This window comes from Geotrypetes seraphini, chromosome 5 (genome assembly GCF_902459505.1).
Source record: "Geotrypetes seraphini chromosome 5, aGeoSer1.1, whole genome shotgun sequence".
Classification (NCBI taxonomy): Eukaryota; Metazoa; Chordata; class Amphibia; order Gymnophiona; family Dermophiidae; genus Geotrypetes; species Geotrypetes seraphini.
Window position 1 is genome coordinate 271,204,865 of NC_047088.1, and position 22,039 is coordinate 271,226,903.

The 22,039-nt window shown below is 40.1% G+C and overlaps 1 protein-coding gene across 8 annotated transcripts in view; it reads right to left on the reverse strand.

Moving 5' to 3' along the window:
• Positions 1-22,039, reverse strand: part of STK11IP (serine/threonine kinase 11 interacting protein) — a 227,018-nt gene that overhangs the window by 162,199 nt on the left and 42,780 nt on the right. For 6 of the 8 annotated variants that reach the window (XM_033945669.1, XM_033945670.1, XM_033945676.1 and 3 more), the window contains 2 exons: positions 15,928-15,999; positions 5,523-5,652 (listed from right to left, as the gene is read on the reverse strand). In XM_033945669.1, coding sequence (XP_033801560.1) covers positions 5,523-5,652; positions 15,928-15,999 — 202 coding nt within the window. The remainder of the gene's footprint in view (positions 1-5,522; positions 5,653-15,927; positions 16,000-22,039) is intronic. The other 2 variants (XM_033945674.1, XM_033945673.1) reach the window with 1 other exon arrangement.

A 22,039-nucleotide genomic window follows, 5' to 3' on the forward strand; every position in this document is an offset into this window, starting at 1 on the left:
CTAACATAAATAGATCTGAATTAATTGTTTCTTCTTAATTAATTTAGATTTTATGAAAATAATTTCTATATCATTTAGGGTTGGTAAATTACATTAGATGAAATACATAATAGAAGTTTTTTGGTAAAAGTAAATAATTTAATTTGATGATTGTTATAAGAGTGATGTTTGATCTTTTTATATATAATTATTCTGTGGAATAATATATTAAAGTTGGGAATGATAGGAACTTGCTTTTAGAAGGACATGATAATTGGTTATTAACTTATTAAATACTTTTAATTTGATTTATAATTATATGTTATAATTAATTGAAAGGTCTTTGATTTAATTAATGAAATAATATTTAAAGATTACAATTTATATGATGGTTTTATTTTCTACCCTGATCTGTTTAGATATAAGGTATGTAATAGGTTAGGATACTTATCTATTAAACTATTTTGTCAAGTAAGTTAATTCAATTAGCTTGAAAATGATGAAAATCTTTAATTTTTTTAGTATAATTATTTATATGTGCCTGGGGGAGTTTTTTGGGTGCTAAGTCCTGATAAGCACTTTCAAGTATTCATATCATTTAGTGGGTTGTGGGGAGGGTAAGGGAATGGGGGTTGGGTGGGGAGAAATATGGATGTGTATGAAAATGGTGTCTATTTATATTAATTTTAATAATCATAAATATCTATGTTTGATCAAGTGTCTGAGATTTGGAATCTTTAATGGAGATTAAAATTTTCTCATTAAACGTCAATAGCCTTAATCATCAAATAAAAAAGAAAAAAAATGCTTGCCTTTTTAAAGCAGCAAAATGCTGACATATATTACATACAGGAGACACACCTATCATTGGAGGAGTCAAAAAAGCTCGAAAGGGGTTGGGTAAAACAAAGTTTCTTTGCCCCTGCAGTTGGCAAAGAAGCAGGAGTTGCTATACTAGTAAATAAAAAAATGTACAGCTAATTTTAAATTAATTGATTTTGATCCCTTGGGAAGGTGGGTACATGTGGAAATGAGCATGGGAAATAATACCCTGGAATTGTTTAATGTATATGCCCCAAATACGAATCAAATTGAATTTTTTAAGAAATTACAACAGTTATTACTCCCACTGGCTGCTTCTAATTTAGTAGTGGCAGGTGATTTCAATGCTGTTATGGATACAATAATAGACAAAAAACCAAGTAGGATTATGAAGTCGTTAGGATTAGATAATTTGGTGAATTCTTGTGATTTGAAAGATATATGGCGGATACTTCATTTTGATGATCGGGAATTTTCTTTTTGCTCATAAGTTCATAAATCATTTTCTAGAATAGATTATATTTTTGTCTCAAATCAAATAGTACAAAAAGTAACAAAAGCTGTCATAGATCCTATCATTTTATCTGATCATGGTGGTGTATGGATAGAATTTCAGTTTGTTGAACAAGATTATAGCAGGTCTGTATGGAGATTCGATAATACATTGATTGCGGATTCAAATTTCCTTGAAAAATTTAAATTAAAAATGATTGAATTTTTTCAAATTAATACTTCAGAAGATATTACCATAGAAACTTTATGGGATGCATTTAAGACTACCATGAGAGGTAATATTATTTCATATTCAGCATATATTAGAAAACAAATTAAAAAACAATTTTCTAATTTGGAAAAAGAAATTAAACATTTGGAAGCTAAATTAGTTGACAAGTGGGAGCAAAGTACTTACAGGCTTTATTAAAAGCAAAAGGTAAATATAATGAGATATCTTCAAAATTGGTAAGGAAAGATTTGTTTTCTCATCAAACTTTATATTATGGAAGCTCAAATAAGGCGGGAAGATTATTGGCAAATTATCTTAAAGCGAAGAAAAGAAGAACAAAAATTATTGCTATTAAAGATGAGAAAGAAGATACACATACTAAAATTGGAAATATTTTAAATCAATTTCTAAAATTTTATAAAGACCTATATTCTTCTGAGCCTTATGAAGATAGAGGAAAAGATGGTTTAGAATTTTTGAATTTAATTGTTGGGCCGAAAATTCCTGAGCATATAAAAAAAGTTTAGAAGAGCCTATATCATTAAAAGAAATAGAAACAGCGCTGAAATCTCTTAGGAGTTGGATCTGCTCCAGGTGGTGATGGTTTCACTGTAGAATTTTACAAATCATTTCAAATTACCCTATTACCCAATTTATTAAATTTATATCATTATCAACTAACTAAGGGTTGCATTACAGGTACTATGGCAGAATCATTAACAATCATTTTGCTAAAGCCAAAAAAAGATTCAATTTTGGTTTCAAACTACAGGCTGATTTCACTAATTAATGTAGATGGAAAACTTTTAGCTAAAACATTGGCTTTACATTTGGCTAAGGCTCTCCTTTTTATTATTGATATGCACCAAACTGGATTTGTTGCTAAAAGACATTCATCTTTTCATATGTTAAATTTAACAAAAGCCATGAATGAACCAGCTTTCTCTGTGTCTTTAGATGCTGAGAAAGCTTTTGATCGGGTGGAATGGACCTTTATGTATCAAGCATTAGAATGGTTTGGTATAGGTTCAGGATTCATACAAATGATTCAAACATTGTATAGCTCCCCATCTGCAAGATTGTATATTAATAATAATTTATCAGAGCGTTTTATTTTGCGGAGGGGGGTTAGACAAGGCTGTCCACTATCTCCTTTGCTTATTGTATTAGAACCCTTGTTATTAGCTATTAAACAAGCAAAGGGGATACAGGGTATTCTTCATACAGATTGGGAATATAAAGTCTCTGCCTATGCAGATGATATACTGCTTTATTTGAGGAATCCAGAAACTTCCATTCCATGCTTGCTTGAATTAATAGAGAAATTTTTCAGGATATATGATAAATTGGAACAAATCAGAAATTCTGCCTCTTAATGTGCATTGTACTAAAGGACTATTTGACTCTTTTTACTTTGTATGGAAGGAAGATGGATTAAAATATTTAGGTATTTGGATTAAAAATACACTTGAAGACATGGTAAAAGAGAATGAAAATTTTTTTTATTAAAGAAAGTAACAGAAATGTGTGAGCAATGGAATCCTTTGCATCTTTCTTGGTGGGGGAGAGTTCAAACTATTAAAATGATGATATTGCCTGTGGTTTGTTATCAAATAAGTATGATAGCAGTTTTTTTTCATGGGTCCTTTTATAAAAAGTTAAATGGTATTCTTACAAAATTTATTTGGCTGGGTAAAAGACCTAGAACCGCTTTAGTAGCTCTACAAAAATCAATTAGGGAGGATGGGGTAAATTTCCCAAATTTTTATAGGTATCAATCATCAAGCCTATATTTTACGCCAGGGTATGCATTGGGTCCTCCCAGAGCTCGTGGAAAATATCCCAGATTGGTTATATTTGGAATGGCGACTTATGTTCCCTTTACATTTATGTCATGTTCCCTTTACATTTATGTCAGTATTAAGATGCCTAGAAAATATAAAAATAATAGAATATTAATGGATACATGGAAAACATTACGCTATGTCAGTAATTTAACACCTAACCCAATACAAAAATCAACAAATCAATCTATATGGCTTAACTCCAAGATTCAAATTGGTGGATTTAAAGTCGTCTGGAAGCATTGGATTATTGCAGGTATACGAGTTTTAGACAATGTTATTTTAAATGGTAAACTTCTTAATTTTTCACAGTTGCAGCAAAAATATGGTCTTAATAAACACAAAGTTTTAAGTGGTTGCAACTGAAGCAGGCTATTCAGGAGGGGTTCCCTGAATGGAAGAATCTTAATAATCAATATAGTCTGGAATTCTTATGCTTTCAGGCGGACTTCTTGGGACACCAAGCCGCACAGCGGTATAAATGGATAACAGGATTTATAAATAAAAAACCAAAGACTGGCCTCAGAGACATTTGGAGCATTGAGATTAAGCATCAAATTTCTGTGTCTCAATGGCCACGAATTTGGTCTTGGAGAATGAGATGTACAGTGTCTGCATCTATGAGACAAACTTGGTTCTTTTTGTTACTTAGAGCATTTTGGACCCCAGTTAGATTACAAAAGTTGGATAGCTCTAAGTCTAATAGATGGTGGCATTGTAAACTTGAAGTAGGGACTCTAGATCATTTACTATTCTATTGTCCCTTTATCATGGCCTTTTGGAAATCAATTTGGTCCCAAATTAATTGTTTATTAGAGAATCATGTAGCATTATCATATGATACGATTCTATTTGGTACATCAATGAGAACAAGGAGTCAGATTTCATCAAACAGCAATAAACTTTTATTTATTATGACAGGGGTCGCCATTCAAAATATCACAAGTAATTGGAAAAACTGCAGTAGATTAAATTATACCTTCTGGTAGAATTCATTATGTCACATTTATAAAATGGAAAGCATAATTGCTACTCAAAAAGGGTATTATAATAAATTTAAAAGATCTGGGGGCCACTGACAACTTATTGTAATGAATAGACACCATTTTCCAGTGAAAGTATATTTGCAAATGGGGAGAGGAGGGTGGTTTAGTTTACTGTGGGTTTAATCAAAAGAAAAAGAATATTTATATTGTATATTTTTGATTAAATGTTAAAGGAAAGGGGGGGTGGGAAGGGAATAAATTTATATATTTGATGTTATATTAGAAAGAAATTCAAGTGATGTATTTAATTTCAAATGCTTTATTATTTGTACACTTGATGTAAGATTAAAAATGAATAAAGAATTAAAAAAAAAAAAGAACTGGCCCGACTATTATTCGTGATTTTTTAATATTCGCAGGCCAGCTCTGCCCCTAACCCCTGTGAATACAAGGGGGAAGTGTAAAAGCAATCTGGCTAGCTAGTTGTCCCCAAGGGCTGATCCCCTGCCACACAGGTTTGCGTCATCATGATCACCCAGACAGAGGTCCCAACAAGTGGGATTCTCTGGGCATTAAGGCTTTCAACGAACAGTGAGAAAAAAAAATATCTGAAAATAATAAAACCGCTGAGCGGATCAGAAGCACTTCTGAGCAGCTTGCTTTCAGAAGACAAACTGAGGGGGCAGGAGCAGCTCCCTGGGAAGGAGGTGGAGTTGAAAACATGATTGACAGTTTTCTGCAAGCAACTTCCAAGTTGATCTACGGAAACAGAAACATGATGGCCGATAAAGGCCAAATGGCCCATCCACAGTAACCATGATTTCTTTCTCTCTCCGAGAGATCCCTATCGTTTCAGGACCACTAGACACATTGCACTAGAAAGAGAGGTTAGATTCCAAATATGGATTGCAGAGAGAGCATCACCATCAAGCCCATGAACTCATTGAAAAGGATCCTTTTAGCTTAGCAAGGCTTCTTCCCCAACAAACCACCACTTGTACTCGATCCATTCATAACTTTAGCTCTGCAGGATGTCACTTTTTACAACATTCATCCTCTGGAAACTCTGCTAAAAAAATCTTCCACACCCATTTGTCTCACAATTAACACTTTCAAGTGCTGGATCCTCAGAATCTCCCTGTCTGTACTTTACTTCTAAAATCTTACCATCAATATTTTGCAGCTCATTGTTCCGCAGCACAAGAGTCACTAAGCGAGTCTGAGATTGAAGACTAAGAAGTGGCACTGATGATAAATAATTATAGGCAAGATTCAGGTATTCCAACTCTGTGAGAGCCTGAAAAATGAAACCCTGGTGTTACACATCACAAAGCCCTGCACCACGTTAACTCTTCCCATCTCATGACCCAGCCTAGCACTGAATGAGAGAGGACCCTATTAACACCCAAGCTGGAGGGGGAAGAGAGGAAGGATATGTATTTCCCAAAGCTGACGTATTACAATTCATAAATTTAGAAAAATAACACATTTCTTCTGCCTTTGTTATCTGAGCATTGCTTTGAACAAAGCAATTTCCATACTGAGACAGAGCAAAGGTCCATGAAACCCAGTATCTTCTTTCCACATGTGGCCAACCCAGGCCCCAAGTACCTAGCTAGATCCCAAGAAGATCTTATGCTGCTTAGCCTAGGAATAAGCAGTGGCTTTCCCCAAGCCATTTCAATAATGGCTTTTGGAATCTCTTTTAGGAAATTATCCAAACCTTTTTTAAACCCTGCTAAGATAACTGATTCTACTTTTCTGTTTTCTTCAGTGTCTCATGTATGTCCATTTGTCAATAAACTACATAAGCAATATTAGGTAGGTTTTGTATTGTTCTTTTAAAAGGCAGACTTGGACATTGTAGCGATCACAGAGACATGGTTCAGTGATTCCCATAAATGGGACACAAACATACCAGGCTATAATCTTTTTAGGAAGCACAAAGATGGTCAAAAAGTGGAGGAGTAGCTCTCTATGTAAAGACCAATATCCAAGCGACTGAAATGAAGGGGGACTGAGGAAAGGAAAAAAGTGCTATGGATAGTGTGACAGGGAAGCTCTTGTCACAGTTAAAAACACTGCTAGCCCAGCTCAAAGTGCAGCCCTTAAACCTGTAATCCACAGAATAAAGCCTGGACACCCTGCTAACAGCCGTAGTTCAGTACAGCAAGAAAGAGGGGAGAAAAGCCAGGTGATGCCACAGCCAGGAATTCAGGTAGGGAGGGAACAGAAAACAGAGTCTATCCCCTATTACTCCTTTCCCAGAGCTGGGGAGAAATGTGAAACCAACCCAGAAGGGGTTGGAGTCAGCCACCGTGGTCTGCAGGCTCGTAAGCCTCAAGTAGCAAGACTGCAGGGAGAGCGGGGAGACACAGCTGATCCCAATTGGAGAAGCAGAGCACCACACAAAGAGGGCAGTTTCCAAACTTCTCCCATCCACCAGGAAAGAGAGTTTTCACGGGGCCAGCCAGCAAGGAAAGAAAGCCTGACTCCAGGGAAGTACAGTAACTTTCCAATTAAGCCTTGGGGTGAAGGGCTGAAATTTATTATGATGATGACGAAAACTGTTCAGGAAAGCTCCCAAGCACTCAGAGAGGGAGATGGGAAGTAAAGAAGGAAGTGGAGGACTTAATGGAAACCTCCATTCCCAGAGATACAGAATGGGAAATGTACAGTGAAGCTGACCCAGTAGAAAGTGTGCTGGAGGAAGACATGGACATATAATTGAACAATGTGTGGTTACTTTCTTCCTCCCAGTAAGGAGACAAGTCTCTGTCAAAGAAACCTGAGCTAGAGTAAGGCTGCAGGTAATGATAAGGCAGCCATGCCTAATTAAAACAGTGTTTCTTTAAACATCACTTGGCCAAGTTCTCAAAGAATTAAAGCTAAAGGACGTTAGGGGGCATATCGGGTGAGCCTGGACACCTTGGTAAAGGGAGGCTTGCTCCACACTGCCTGCAAGGCAGGGTTGTGAGCGTCCTAAAAGGGGACAAAGTGCTAAAAAGGGAAAATAGTGGGAGAGAAGAAGTCTCTTTTTCTCTCTGACTGGAAAGATATTTGAAAGGAGGGCTGGCACCTGCAGTGCTCAGCCGTGCTGACAAGAACTGTGGCTAATAGAAGCCAGCTACCCTGAGAAGGGAGAATATTGGACATTGAAGGGACTGAAAAGCATATTTGATTTTGATTTATCCTTTTGGTTGCTAAGGACTGTCCAGTCTCTGGACTGAGGCACAGAGGGAGTGCACTGGACTTAAGTGAAAAGGAACTGCATAATCAATGCCTGGGAGAACTAATTGTTCATTGTGGGAATTTTTTCTTTTGCCTTAATAAACCCGGTTAAGTTTTGGTTAAGAAATCCAGTGTCCGGGTTTTCCTTCCACCCACCATATAAAAGGCGCACAAATAAAACTTACCTGCGGTCCGAGCTGGGTTTACCCACTCACCAGGGGCCTGGCCCGGCCACAATAGCTTTGAAAAGAGAAGACGAAACTTCTATCTACATGGGTGTTGTCTACAGACCTCTGACTCAATCACAGCAATTTGATATTTAAAAAGGGTTCCAGAGGTGATCTGGGAAATTATAGATCGGCGAGTCTGATGTCGGTGCTAGGCAAAATGGTAGAGACTATTATAAAGAATAAAATGACAGAACATATACGTAAGCATGGATTAATGAGAGAAAGCCAACATGGATTTAGTCAAGGGAAATCTTGCCTCATCAATCTACTACATTTCTTTGAAGGGGTGAATGAACTTGTGGATAAAGGTGAACCGGTTGATATTGTGTATTTGGATTTTCAAATGGCATTTGACAAAGTGCCTCAAAAGAAAGACTTCTGAAGAAATTAGAAAGTCATGGGATAGGAAGTAATGTCCTATTATGGATTAAGAACTATTTGAAAGAAAGGAAATAGAGAATAGGTTTAAATGGTCAATATTCTCAATGGAGAAAGGTAAATAGTGTTTTTTGCTCAGGGATCAGTGCTGGGACCACTACTTTTTAACATATTCACCAATGATCTAGAGATAAGTAAATTTGCTGATGACACAAAATTGTTCAAAGTTGTTAAATCGCAAGAGGAATGTTAAAAATTGCAAGAAGACCATGTGAGACTGGAAGACTGGGCGTCAAAATGGCAGATGACATTTAATGTGAGCAAGTGCAAAGTGATGCCGATGATATCCAGCTACTCCTCCCACTAGGCGAAAACTGATCATCCCAAATCGCCAACCTACAACTCTGCCTTTCTGACATGAAAACCTAGATGACAAACTACAGCTGAACGCCTCCAAGACCGAACTCTTATGGATCAGGAAAAAAAGTACCAAATAATCACGCCCAACACTATCATGGGATTCCACCACACTAACAGCAGCAGATCAGGTGCGCAGCCTAGGAGTAACATTAGATGGCTACCTGTCCCTGTCCACCCACATATCTCAAGTAGTTTCCACCTCCTTCTACTACCTCCGCCAACTGAGAAGGATCAAACTCTACAACTCCAAACCAGACCTAGCCAAACTCATCTTTGCCTATGTTCACTCCAGGATGGATTACTTCAACTCCCTATTTAATAGAGTGGCTAAAAAAGATCTCAAATGCCTCCAGTGTGTCCAAAAGGCAGCAATCCGTCTCCTGCACAACCTCAACTACCACGACCCCATCTCTCCAGTCCTCCACGCAGAGCACTGGCTTCCGATCAACAAACGCTATGCATTCATAAAATAATTTACGCCACCACCCCAGCATACATAGGATCCAAGCTAACCCTGTACACCCCCACCTACCTCCTCCGCTCTGAAACGGAGAAACACCAAGGCATCCCCCCAGGAAGGTATCTCCTGTCAGAAACTGCCCGCAAACGCTCCTACAGCCAATTCATCCCCCAACTCTCGAACTAACTCCCCTGCAAATCAGATTACAGAACTCACTGATGACCTTCCGGAAAGCGGTGAAAACCCTCCTCTTCAACTAAAAATCCAGCTGCAATCAACCCCCCTTCTCCCCCCATTAAATTCCCCCTTCCTTTCTGCACTTTCTTCTCCATTCTTCTTAACTTGTACTTAAGTTGCTGTATAATCATTGTACTATTCAAATGAATTCCACTGTGAATGTTGGCTTATAACCCGTTCTGAGCTACTGGGAGGACGGGATAGAAATCAAAATAAATAAATAAATAAATAAATGTCTTTTAAAACAAGCCACAATCAACTTTTCTAATGGCTTGGAGCCGGGTGCCAGCCAGAGAGAATGTTCTTCATGCCAGCTCCAGCAAGAAGGCCCAATGACACCAGCCAGAATGATGAAGGAGGTTAACGTACAATTAGATCTTTTAGAGCTACAGCCTTGGCACCCTGAGATTGTGGGTACGAATCCTGCACTGCTCCTTGTGACCCTGGGCAAGTCACTTAATCCCCATTGCTCCAGGTACATTAGATAGAGTGGGAGCCCACTGAGACAGTTAGGGAAAAATGCTTGCGTACCTGAATAATTTGTATTTCGCATAGAATTGTAGGATATGTGGGAAATATTAATTATTATTTTAATAATTTAACAAAATTTTAAAAACAAATTTCTTGAAATTGAAAGAAGGAAAGAAAGAAAGAAAAAAAAATACAGTCTGTGGCCCAGAAATATCAAAGAAGAGACAAGTTAATTTAATCATGTATTTTTTTAATGGGTATAACTTATGGCAGACTGGATGAACTGTTCAGGTTTATATGTCGTCATTTACTATGTTACCCCAAAGAAAACCACAGAATATTAGCAACAAAGCAGCCCAAGAAATTAACTATTAGTTACAATTACAAAAATAGTAGAATAGTAGATCCAACAATATCGGTAGAAAATAAATAAACTGAATAAAACAGAAAAATGGGTGTTAAACAATCTTGTAAGTTATAAATTAAGACCAGTTCTCAATCTGGCCCATAGAACAAGGCAGGATCATCCTGAAGATAATAAGTTGTTGGCTGTGATTTGATGCAGCTGAAGACAGGTATCTCTTGGAGAAATTGAATGAGACAAGCAAACATCAAGGTAGGAGCGAAACAGAGGCTGAAAAGGGACTCAAGAACCAATGACAGAAATCCTGGATGAAGAGGCAGACCACAACAAGAGCCCCAATGTCCCCAGGCGGGCTCCACTGACTGAGATGTGCCTCTAATGAAAAGAAACTGCGATGGACGCTCCCTGCTCCGTGATGGCGTCTGCTGGGAAAAGGTGCAATGGAGACAAAGCCAGGTCCTGCAATGAGGGGGACAAACTGCATGGTCATCAGGGGTGATGCAGACTCGCCAGCGATGCAAGGGAAAAAAAAAAAACAGCACAGATTTCCACAGCCCGATCTGTTTGCCAGAGACTGATCACCCTCAGCACCACCAAGGAACCAGAAAAAAAGACAAAAATAGAAGAGAAACGATTGGAGGATTCAGATCACAAGACAAGATCTAAAACAAAAGATGAAAAAATTTGCAGGAAACTAAACAAAAAAACCCAAAATAAGATAAATGGGAGAGGGAGGTATCACCACCTACAGTCTAACCAGGCGCTATCTTGAAAAAACCCCAAAACCTAGAAATTTAATTATCTCACTAGTTATTCCCATCTCTAGATCATAAATATACCGCCGGCCTCCCCAGGTCAGGAAGATGCGGAAGCGCTGCAGCAGCAAGTGGGGGCTCGATTCTAGCTCCTGCTCATCAACGACCAGATCTGAGAGCTACAGACCATCATCAGGGACAGGACAACCAGCAGAGGAGACTTTGAATTTTCAGCTAACCGCTTGATCAGACTAGTAGTGGAAGAGGGACTGAACCAGCTGCCATTCACAGAATGTTCTGTGACTACACCAACAGGGAACAAGTATGACGGTTTGAAATTCGAGAAAGAAAACTGTGGTGTCAGCATAATGAGAAGTGGTGAAGCAATGGAACAGGGACTCCGGTCAATCCGAATAGGGAAGTTCCTGATGAAGAGCCACAGCAAGCAAAGGTTTCTTACGCCAAGTTCCCACCAAATATTCGCAACTATGAGAAACCTAAGACAAATTTGAAAATTCTTCGACAGGAAACAATTCCAACTTTTGGTACAATCTCTAATCCTTGGACTAATAGACTACTGCAACATACTATACCTCCCCTGCCCAGCGACCATGATAAAACAACTACAAACAATACAAAACACAGCCATAAGACTCATCTATTCGTTGAAAAAATACGACCACATCACAGAGGCATACCATGACTCACACTGGCTCCCAATACAAGCAAGAGTACACTTCAAATTCTATTGCCTACTATTTAAAGCTATAAACGGAGATAGCCCAACCTACTGGAACAACCGACTACTCAATTCACCTCAACCAAACACAGGAGAACCCACTCACTATTCACACACCTGCCAACCAAAAATGTCAAATGAAGAAAACTATATGACAACTTACTGATCACCAGAGCAGCAAAACTAGACAGACAACTCACCAATCTGCTGTGATTGACCACTGATTACAAAACCTTCAAAAAAGAAACAAAAACCCTACCTCTTCAATAAATTCATAAAACCTATTTAACACAACCAGATCCGTCCCAAGCTTCACCTACTATACTATCTACTCCTTATCAAATCTAAAATATTCAAATTACCCATTATGTATTACCTAATTTCATGACAATCCTTATGTAATCCGCCTTATCTAATATAATAAAGCTCTAGGCGCATGCGCACTCCCACCTGCGTGCGCCGGTTTACAGTGAACTGTAGGTCTCTTGCAGGTAGGAGTGTGCATGCGTGCCTAGCTGTGCCAGTGGCCTGCCTGCTCTCCACCTCGCACAGTCCGGAGTTTATTTTAAAAGAACACGCCACGACGGCTCCTCCCACGAGCCGCTCCTGCGTCAGAGAAGGCTTCCGACACAGGCGCGATCGTGAGAGAAGACACCCGGCACCCTCAAACCGAAAAATGTGTCAACGGGACCGCGGGAAGGGAAGGGAAGGGGGGCGGGGCAGCAAGGGACGAAGGGAGCCACGGCGCTATCCTGTCGGCTCCCACACACAACCTACTCCTCCCGCGGCCCGGACAACGAACTCCACAGATGCAGTGTGGCCAAACCAGCTCCCCGTGGCCCAGCAGAGGCCCCGCCCAGAGTGCATCGGCAAACGATGCAGAAGCCAGCTTCCCCGGAGCCCAAATCCCAACAGCGCCAGACGGAAATAGATACGGTAAAGGGGAAATGGGATCTTGAATATGGTTAGGTAAAAGCAGGACTGGACAGGGGGGGAGGTAAAAGCAAGGGAGAAGGGCTACTGCTGGACAGGGGGAGCAGGGAAAGGGTACTACTGGACAGGGGGGGAGGTAAAAGCAAGGGAGAAGGGCTACTGCTGGACAGGGGGAGCAGGGAAAGGGTACTACTGGACAGGGGGGGAGGTAAAAGCAAGGGAGAAGGGCTACTGCTGGACAGGGGGAGCAGGGAAAGGGTACTACTGGACAGGGGGGGAGGTAAAAGCAAGGGAGAAGGGCTACTGCTGGACAGGGGGGGAGGTAAAAGCAAGGGAGAAGGGCTACTGCTGGACTGGGGGAGCAGGGAAAGGGCACTACTGGACAGTGGGGAGGTAAAAGCAAGGGAGAAGGGCTACTGCTGGACAGGGGGAGCAGGGAAGCGCTGGACAGGGGGGAGAGAAAGAAAAAAAAAAAAGAAAAAAGAAAGAAAAGAAAAGCCTAAGTCTGCACATATATTCTAGCACCCGTTAATCTAACGGGCTTAAACACTAGTATATTTCATAATATCATGACAATTCTTATGTAATCCGTCTTGAACCGCAAGGTAATGGCGGAATAGAAATCACTAATGTAATGTAACATTTACAGAAGGAAAGTCCCATCCTGAGCACTCTAATTGAGGCTGTAAAGGTTCTAATCGAGCATGGGGCTCAGCCTGTGTACCACTTCCCACGGTGCCCAATCAATTTTCCAGGAGTTCTCAGAAATCACAATTTTAACTACGGAAGTTCATCCTGTTGAACCAACACATTTCGGGCAGAAATATTTTGGCACAGAATGAGATGCTTTCTGAGGCTACACTCCCGTGTTGGATTTTTTTTTGTATAGTTTTGTTTTCTTTTTGTAGCCTAACAAAAAATGTTTTTAAGATCTCTCTTTTGCTGACCTGGTTTAATTTCTTTGATTACTTCTTGACCTCTTTACAGTGCACATTCCATTATTAAGGGCATGCTAAGACTGCACTGTCCTTCCCTTTTAAATTATTAATTTTTTTGGGGGGGGGACTAATTCTGTAATGGATATTAATGGAATATTAAGTGTGTGTTACTGATGTATAAAATGTGGTATTTATGGTTACACTTACTGTAAGTTTTGAAAATAATAAAGATTTGGAAAAAAAAATGATTAATTTTCAATGACCTTCTAAGTGGCTGCTAATTAAATTAAAAATAAATAAATATGCTAAAAAGTAGTAGTCCCAGCAGAGACCCCCGGGGAACTCCATTATTTACCATTTAAACCTACTTTGCTTTCAACCATTTCTTAATCCCATGACTTTCTAATTTCCTCAGAAGTCTTTCATGAGGTACTTTGTCAAATGCCTTTGGAAAATCTGGCTCACCTTTATCCACATTTATTCACTCCTTCAAAGAAATGCAGTAGTTTAGTGACGCAAGATTTCTCTTGACTAAATCCATGTTTATGTATATGCTCTGCAATTTTGTTCTTTATAAAAGACTCTACCACTTTGCATGGCACTGACTCAGGAGTCTATAATTTCTTGGCAGTTGAACAGAGAAATCCTTGCATCACAGTAGGAACAGTAGAGAAGAAAAGGAAAGGGAGACATTCAGGAACCGAGTTTCAGCATATCTAAATGCCTTCCTCAGAGGACAATGAACCGAGACAGCTAGTCAATTTAAAAACTTGAAAAAAGGTGGTGAACACCAATAAGAATGGCACTAGAAAGCATTCTTATTAGTGTTCACTCGCTTTTTCAAAGTTTTTAAACTGACTAGCTGTCTTGGTTCTGTGTCCTCTGAGGAAGGCATTTAGATATGCCAAAACTTGGATCCTAGTTGGGAATATATTTTTAAGAAAGATTTTGCTTGGCTATAATTTCTTGGATCATCTTTGGAACCCTATTTAAAAATTGGCGTTGAATTGGCTAGTCTTCTGGTACTATGCTGGATTTTAAAGATAAAATACCAATGACTAACAATAGCTCTGCAAGTTCATTTTTCAATTCTATCTGCACTCTAGGATGTATACCATCCAGTCCGGGCGATTTGCTATTGTTCAGCTTGTCAAATTGCCCCATCACATCTTCCAGTGTTACAGAGATTTGTTTGGGTCTCTCCGACTCATCTGCATTGAATACCATTTCTGGCAATGATATCTCCCGCACATCTTCCTTGGTGAAGATAGAAGCAAAGAATTCATTTAATCTCTCTGCTATGACCTTTTCATCCCCGAGTGCCCTTTTTACCCCTCGGCTATCTAGTGGTCCAACTGATTCTTTTCCAGGCTTTTTGGTGTTAAACATTTTTACCAAGTCTTTTTGCCATAACATACAATGTGGTACATGGATTATTTTTTTTTCACAACTCAAAATTGGGATGTTTTACTCTGTAGTTCATCTAAACCTTAACTGGGCGTTCTGGAGGCATGCTTTGGATGTAGCTTGAGTGGGCTTAAAATCTAGATGTTTTCAAAGATAATGGAAGAAAACATCCAGGATAAAAAAAAGGATGCTTTTGTTTAGACCTGTTTCTGGTCACGACTAAGTCAGAAAAAGGTGTCCTAACTGATCAACTGACAACTGGAGGGATTAAGGCATTACTTCCGTTTAATCCACCAGTGATCACTGACTATCTGATAATGACAATATGCCAGGCTCTATGACAGCTCTAGATACTATGGCCATTCCTAAGAAAGCAGCAAGTAAGTGGACAGAGTAGCCTAGTGGTAGGTGTAGTAGAGAGTAAATTAAGGAACCCAGGATTAATTCCCACTTTAATGTCAATACAAATATGCGAGTCCTCTTAGAATATGAAAATACCTCCTGTTTCTAAATATAAAAAGGACCTGCAAGCCTGAGAGCTTTCATAGTGGTAGACCTTAAGGTACAGTAGATTTTCTATGTTCCTGGAAGGCTCACAATATAATATGAAGAGGTTTAGGTGGGATTTGCACCTGGGTCCCTTTATGTTAAGTTCACCGTACTGACCACCAGGCTGCCCCTCTGCAGTGTTGAGATGTCTGTGTTTACTAGAAATGTTACCAGACAGATGACCCTCTACGTTTTTCCCTCCTAAAATAGTACTTATAGATGGATGTGTGGAGCATGAAGATATCTATAACTTAAGATATTTTTCTGGTTTGATTATGGTTGCGAGCTACATGTTCGAAAAATACCCCTTTAGGTCTCCTCCAGCCCATATCTCCAATTTTCCTGCACCCCGAGAATCATTTCTGCTCCCACCATACGGAAACTAAAGTATGCATGCATATTAGTGTCCATTTCTTCAAATTACACTCAATGTGCAGTCCGGTAACATGGACATACTCACCATTAAATGCTCAGCACACTGCTGCACATGATTGTGACTCAGATCCAAGGCTTTCAGGACATTCAGTAATTGCTGAAAGAAGAACCATGAGACAAGAAGAAAATCAGAAATTAAAGGTGATGCAAAATAACAGTGAGGTAGAATAATTAATCTGCAAGATATGATTAAGTTTCCAAGTTTTTCAAGTTTATTTACATTTAATATACCGATCATCAACGAGTATCTGGCCGGTTTACAAAGCTAAAAACATAATAGTAAAAAAAAAAAATTTTAAAAATGGGGTAAAAAAGAAATGGGTAAAACATTAAGTAGACGAAGACAATGACATAGGGGAAAATGGAAAAGGAAAGTTTATAATTACATCATAAAAATAAAGGTATAAGGGGAGGGGAAAAAACATCAGGGAAGGGTGTCGTTTCATAGAAGCGGTTCTTTTTGTGGAGTGAATTACTATTGAAAAGGGATATTGTTAAGCGCTATGGAATACGTCTTGAAATAAGAACGTTTTGAGTTTAGTTTTGAATTTATCAAGAGAATTTTCTTGGCGAAGGTGAAATGGCATGGCATTCCAAAAAGTTGGGGCTGTAATGGAAAAGTTTCCCCTTGATTGGGGGAGCAGTCAATAAATTCTGGTCTACTGATCTAAGGGTCCGTGATGAGAAGTAGGAAATAACGAGTTTATTGAGAAAAGCTGGTGAGTGTGTATGTTTAATTTTAAAAGCGAGCAAAAGAATTTTGTATGTAGTGCGATATGAGATGAGTAACCAGTGTGCTTGTCGTAGAAGAGGAGTGACATGGTCATATTTTCCTGCTTTGTGTATGAGTTTGATTGCTGTGTTTTGGATAAGCTGAAGATGACGTGATTCCATTTGAGTGATTCCGTTATATAAGGAGTTGCAATAGTCAAGATGAGAGATGATTAATGAGTGGATTTAAGATAAGTCTTTGTCTAGGATGACTCCTAGTAGCTTTAATTTAGATTCCATTTGTATTGGGCAAGATTCAATGGAAATTTGTCCATTTATGATTTTGTTATTTCTTATCGGGAAGAGTAAGCCACGAGATTTGTTTATATTAAGAGAAAGTTTGTTTGTTCGTAGCCAATCGCTGATTTTAGAGTTTATTTCCTGTATGTCAATGGAGTTTGCGGGATTAATTGGATGTCGTCCGCATATGCAAAAATTGTGAATCTGATAGACTAAGCCAGAGTGAGAAGAGGGGCTAGGAAAATGTTGAATAGTAGAGGGGAAATAATTGAGCCTTGAACCATGAACAAGCAGGGGGAAATCAGATGTTTTTGAACAAATAACTGTATGAACAATACAAAGCTTAGCAGTAAGATGGAAAAGGGCCTGAATGCTGATCTATAAACAAGAACATATTTTTACAAAGGTTTTAGAAACTGTTCTTTTGTTTAGTTGCCTCTCGTTTAAACAATAGTGCCTGATTAAAGGGAAAAGTCAAAAGGTTAGGATCAGTACAGATGACTCATCCAGGAGGTGTAGCTGACATCGCTTTCACTTTGGAACACAGCTAATTTCTTTTTAGTTCAGTACTCTGCATTTTCAGCAAAGTCAGTTTAGGCAATAGTGTAGTCTAGAGTCTCTGTTGGGGTTTTAATATAAAAGTATTTAATCTAGATTAGTATTTTAGGTTGCATTTCAAAGCATAAGATCAGATAAGGACACAGATAGCAGGTGAGGAAAGTCTTTGTTTAGTGTTAAATCCCACCTACCCACCCCAGCTACCAACCATCTCTGGCCTGATCTCTGATTCATAGGCCCTTGAACCAATTAAAAGGCTATAAAAAGTAATTTACCAATCTCTATTAGCTAGCAATTAGCTCTTAAGAAATAGTCTAAGAAATCTTGGGAGGGTAATCTACCAAGGAGAAATTAGGCTTTTACCTGCTAATTTTCTTTCTTTTAGTCCCTCTAGACCGGCACAGAAACAAATGGGTTTATGCTCCTCTACCAGCAGGTGGAGACAGAGACACTGACTTGCAGTCCCATCTACAATCAGTCTGGTGAACAGCCAAGCAGAAACTAATTAGGCTGAAGAATAACATATCAACTCCACACTCACATGGAGAATACAAAGAAAAAATGTCCAAATCAGACTGGAATATATTGTTGGATACTGATTAGAACAAGAACCTTCCAGCAACGCCCCACAGTTCGCCAGCTAAACCAGCCAAACCAAGTGCCGCTGCTCTTACTATACTCCCCAACAACCAAGACAACAAAAACCCGCAGGAAAAAAAACACAACTGTTCGCAAGAAAACACCAAACAAAAGACAGGGCGGGGTCTGTGCAGGTCTGGAGGGACTAAAAGAAAGAAAATTAACAGGTAAGAACCTAATTTCTCCTTGTCATCCCTCCAGACCAGTGGTCTCAAACTCAAACCCTTTGTAGGGCCACATTTTGGATTTGTAGGTACTCGGAGGGCCTCAGAAAAAATAGTTAATCTCTTATTAAAGAAATGACAATTTTGCATTGGTAAAACTCTATAGTTTATAAATCTTTCCTTTTGGCTGTCTTAATAATAATATTGTAATTTATAGCTAAAGAGACATATGATCAAGAAACTTTTGTGATTATAATAAACATAACGAGGACCTCAAAATAGTATCTGGCATGTGGTCCCCGGGCCGCGAGTTTGAGATCACTGCTCCAGACCAACACAGAAACAGATTGCACGTAGCAAAGCAGTACCTATCATGGGTGGGAACCCCAAAGGGCCGCCAAAAGAACACACTCACTAAACACCGTGTCCTGACACGCCTGAACGTCCACAGAGTAGTGGCGAACAAAGCAATGGAGAAAAAAACCAAGCCACAACTTTACAGCTATCCACTGGAGGTACAAGCAAACTTTCAGCCCAAGAGGCCACTTGACCCCGAGTGGAATGAGCTTTGAGAAAATACGGAACAGGCTTCTTTTGAAGAAGATACGCTGAAGCGATAGCCTCCTTGATCCAACTCACAATGGTAACCTTGGAAGTTCCATTTCCCTAATGAGGACCCACTAGAAGAACAAGCCCTGGCTACAAACCACCACAAACTGCCGCCTGGACAACCAAGGCAGCCACATCAAAACTCTATTTAAGGAGAGTCTCCAACTTGCAGTCCTGAGGATCTCTCAGGGCCGAATCGCCCTCAACTGGCACTGTATGTCTTTGAGCGATAGCAGAGACCACCGCATCAACCACAAGAGACTTAAAAGTATCTCTATCCCATCAGGAATGGGGTAGAGCCTGGGCATAGACTGTGCCAAGCGAAAAGGCACATCTGAAAAATTCCACTGATCGTACACCACATCCCGAATATCCAGATTCATACGGAAAGAGCATAATGCTGACCAGATCCTCTCTCAACAGAGGGTCCACAACTCAAGGGGGGTCCTTAGCTTCCTTCTCGAAGTGCAAAACCAATAAAATATGAAGAATAAGGCCACCAGTAGCACTAAACTTGTTCCATCTAGCAGGCATCCCCCGCAGCTACCCAGTAGCCTGCGCTGACAGAGGGGTCCTTGGAGGCCTAATAAAGATCAGCCGTGGTAGTGGTGCCGCCAGCAGCACTAAACTGGTTCCAGCTAGCAGGCATCCCTTGCACCCACTTAGGAGTCCACGCCGAAAGAGGGGGCCTTGGAGGCCCAATAAAGATCAGTGGGAGCCGCAGTACGCGGCTGAAGGGGTATGTCTGAAGGTCACGTGTCTGAAGGGGCATGGCCAAAGGGGCCAATGAGGATTTGGAAGAGGACTGAGGCTTTATCCTTCTAAAATGGGTAAGAGGAAAGCTAAACTTCATTTCCTGACTCCAACTTCAGGACCAATGGATCGTTTCTTATCAGCTTCATCTCTACCAAGGATGGAAGAGCAGGTAACTTTAAGCATGCAGTCAGCTTCTCTTTCCTCCGGAGGCCCTTCAACACCTCCCCAGCCGTTAACTCCTGTTGGAAGAGTAGAGACATCCTCCAATGTTGAGGAAGTAGCCTCTTCCTCACAAATTTCTGATATAACTGGACTTAATATGGTGGATCAAATGGGGGGGGGGGAAAGACTAAAGGATTGACTCCTGTCCAGCTGGTTATGGAGCCAATCATTGACATCCTCCCTAAAGACAAAGATTACTTTAAATGATATTTGGCTAATCGTTAACAGAATTGAGTCTTCTTTGCAAAAACCTGTTTTGGAAATGTGTCTTTTTTCCTCAGATGTAACAGTTAAAATTAATGAACATGAATGATAATCAAATAACAGAGCAAGGAAATAAATTAGACAAATTGGAAAAACCTGTAGTTAATCTTCAAAGTACGGCTCTATCTAATATTAAGGAGAGCGTTTTGCTTCATACTAAATTAGAAAAAAATGGAGAATTATATGAGGGTTAGGAATCCTTGTTTCCTTAATTTCCCAATCACGCATTTCCTCTCCCCTTTAGAGCTTGTAAGAATATATATGAGGGAGATTTTGCAATATTTTTAATATATATGAGGGATTTTGCAATACTTTGAATATATATGAGGGAGATTTTGCAATACTTTCAACCTGATAACCTCTATTATGTTCCGAGGGCCTCTAGGAGGAGGGAGCGGAAGGGGAAATAGATAAATTAGTTTTTCCAGATAGTTTAGACCTATCACAGTTTCTTGAATCATCTATAGACACAATTACAAAATGTGCTACACTTTTGGTAATTTTTAAAACAGAGTTAGAAAAACAGACTATCTTGAAATTATATTTCACTAAGAAATAGGCTCTGTTTTGTGGTCAACGAATTCTTGTATTTCCAGATGTTTCTAAACAGACCCAAATGAAGAGGAAGCAGTTCCTTAGCGGTGGGCGCAACCTTCTTCTTAAAGTTTCCATGCAAATGCCTTACTTCATATTTAAGTGATAAATATGTCTTCCTAAACCCAGTCCAGTTAGAAGGTTTTCTGAAGGATAAACCGGTTTCAATGATATCCTAATATTAATTTCCAACTAGAAATACATAGATGTAAAGCCACACACTTTGCCTACTTAGCTGTATTTGGACAATGGCTGAGGGAGCGGACAGAGGAAGCCAGAGCAGGAGACTGAACGGGGGTGGCCATGGAAGATAAAAGACCCCCCCGCGAAGACCCCCGGGACAGAAGTAGGACCCCCAGCCGCCTGTAAATAAGCCTTGTACATAGCCAACTCAAAATCAGGGCAAAAAAAACCCCGGCGGCAATACAGAATTGACAGTAGGAGCAGAATTGACAGTAGGAGCAGAAGACACAGATCTGTTCCTGTCACCTGAGGCTGTGGGCAAAATGGCTGTGCTTCCCACCAAAACAGAGAGAGGGCCCGCTGACAAACTGTTTCCATAAAGAAGCGGCAACAAGGCCTGACTAGACCCTGCTGCTAAGGCAGGACCGTGTGCAGCCACTGCTGCAACAAAGCACAGTTACTTACCATAACAGGTGTTATCCAGGGACAGCAGGCAGATATTCTGTACATGTGGGTGACGTCATCCACGAAGCCCCGTAGCGGACAGCTTTTCAAGCAAACTTGATTGAAGATCTCAAAGTTTGCTAGTGCTGCCCACGCATGCGTGCCTTCCTGCTCCACTAGAGGGCGCATCCCCTCCTCGTGGTCTCCAGTTCAGATAGCTAGCAAAGAAGCCAAACTCGGGGAGGTGGGAGGGTTGCGAGAATATCTACCTGCTGTCCCTGGATAACACCTGTTACGGTAAGTAACTGTGCTTTATCCCAGGACAAGCAGGCAGCATATTCTCTACATGTGGGCGACCTCCAAGCTAACCAAAAAGGGACGGAGGGAAAGTTGGCAATTATGAAAACAGATTACGCAACTCCAACTGGCCAAACAGGCGGTCACGCCTGGAAAAACGTCCAAACAGTAGTGAGAGGTGAAGGTATGAACCGAAGACCAAGTGGCAGCCTTGCAGAGCTCCTCAATAGGCATGGCTCTGAGGAAAACGACAGACGCTGCCATCACTCGGACATAATGCCCCGTGACCCGATCTTGCAGCGAGAGACCAGCCTGAGCGTAGCAAAAGGAAATACAAGCAGCCAACCAGTTGGATAAGGTGCGCTTGGAAACAGGACGGCCCAACCGATTAGGATC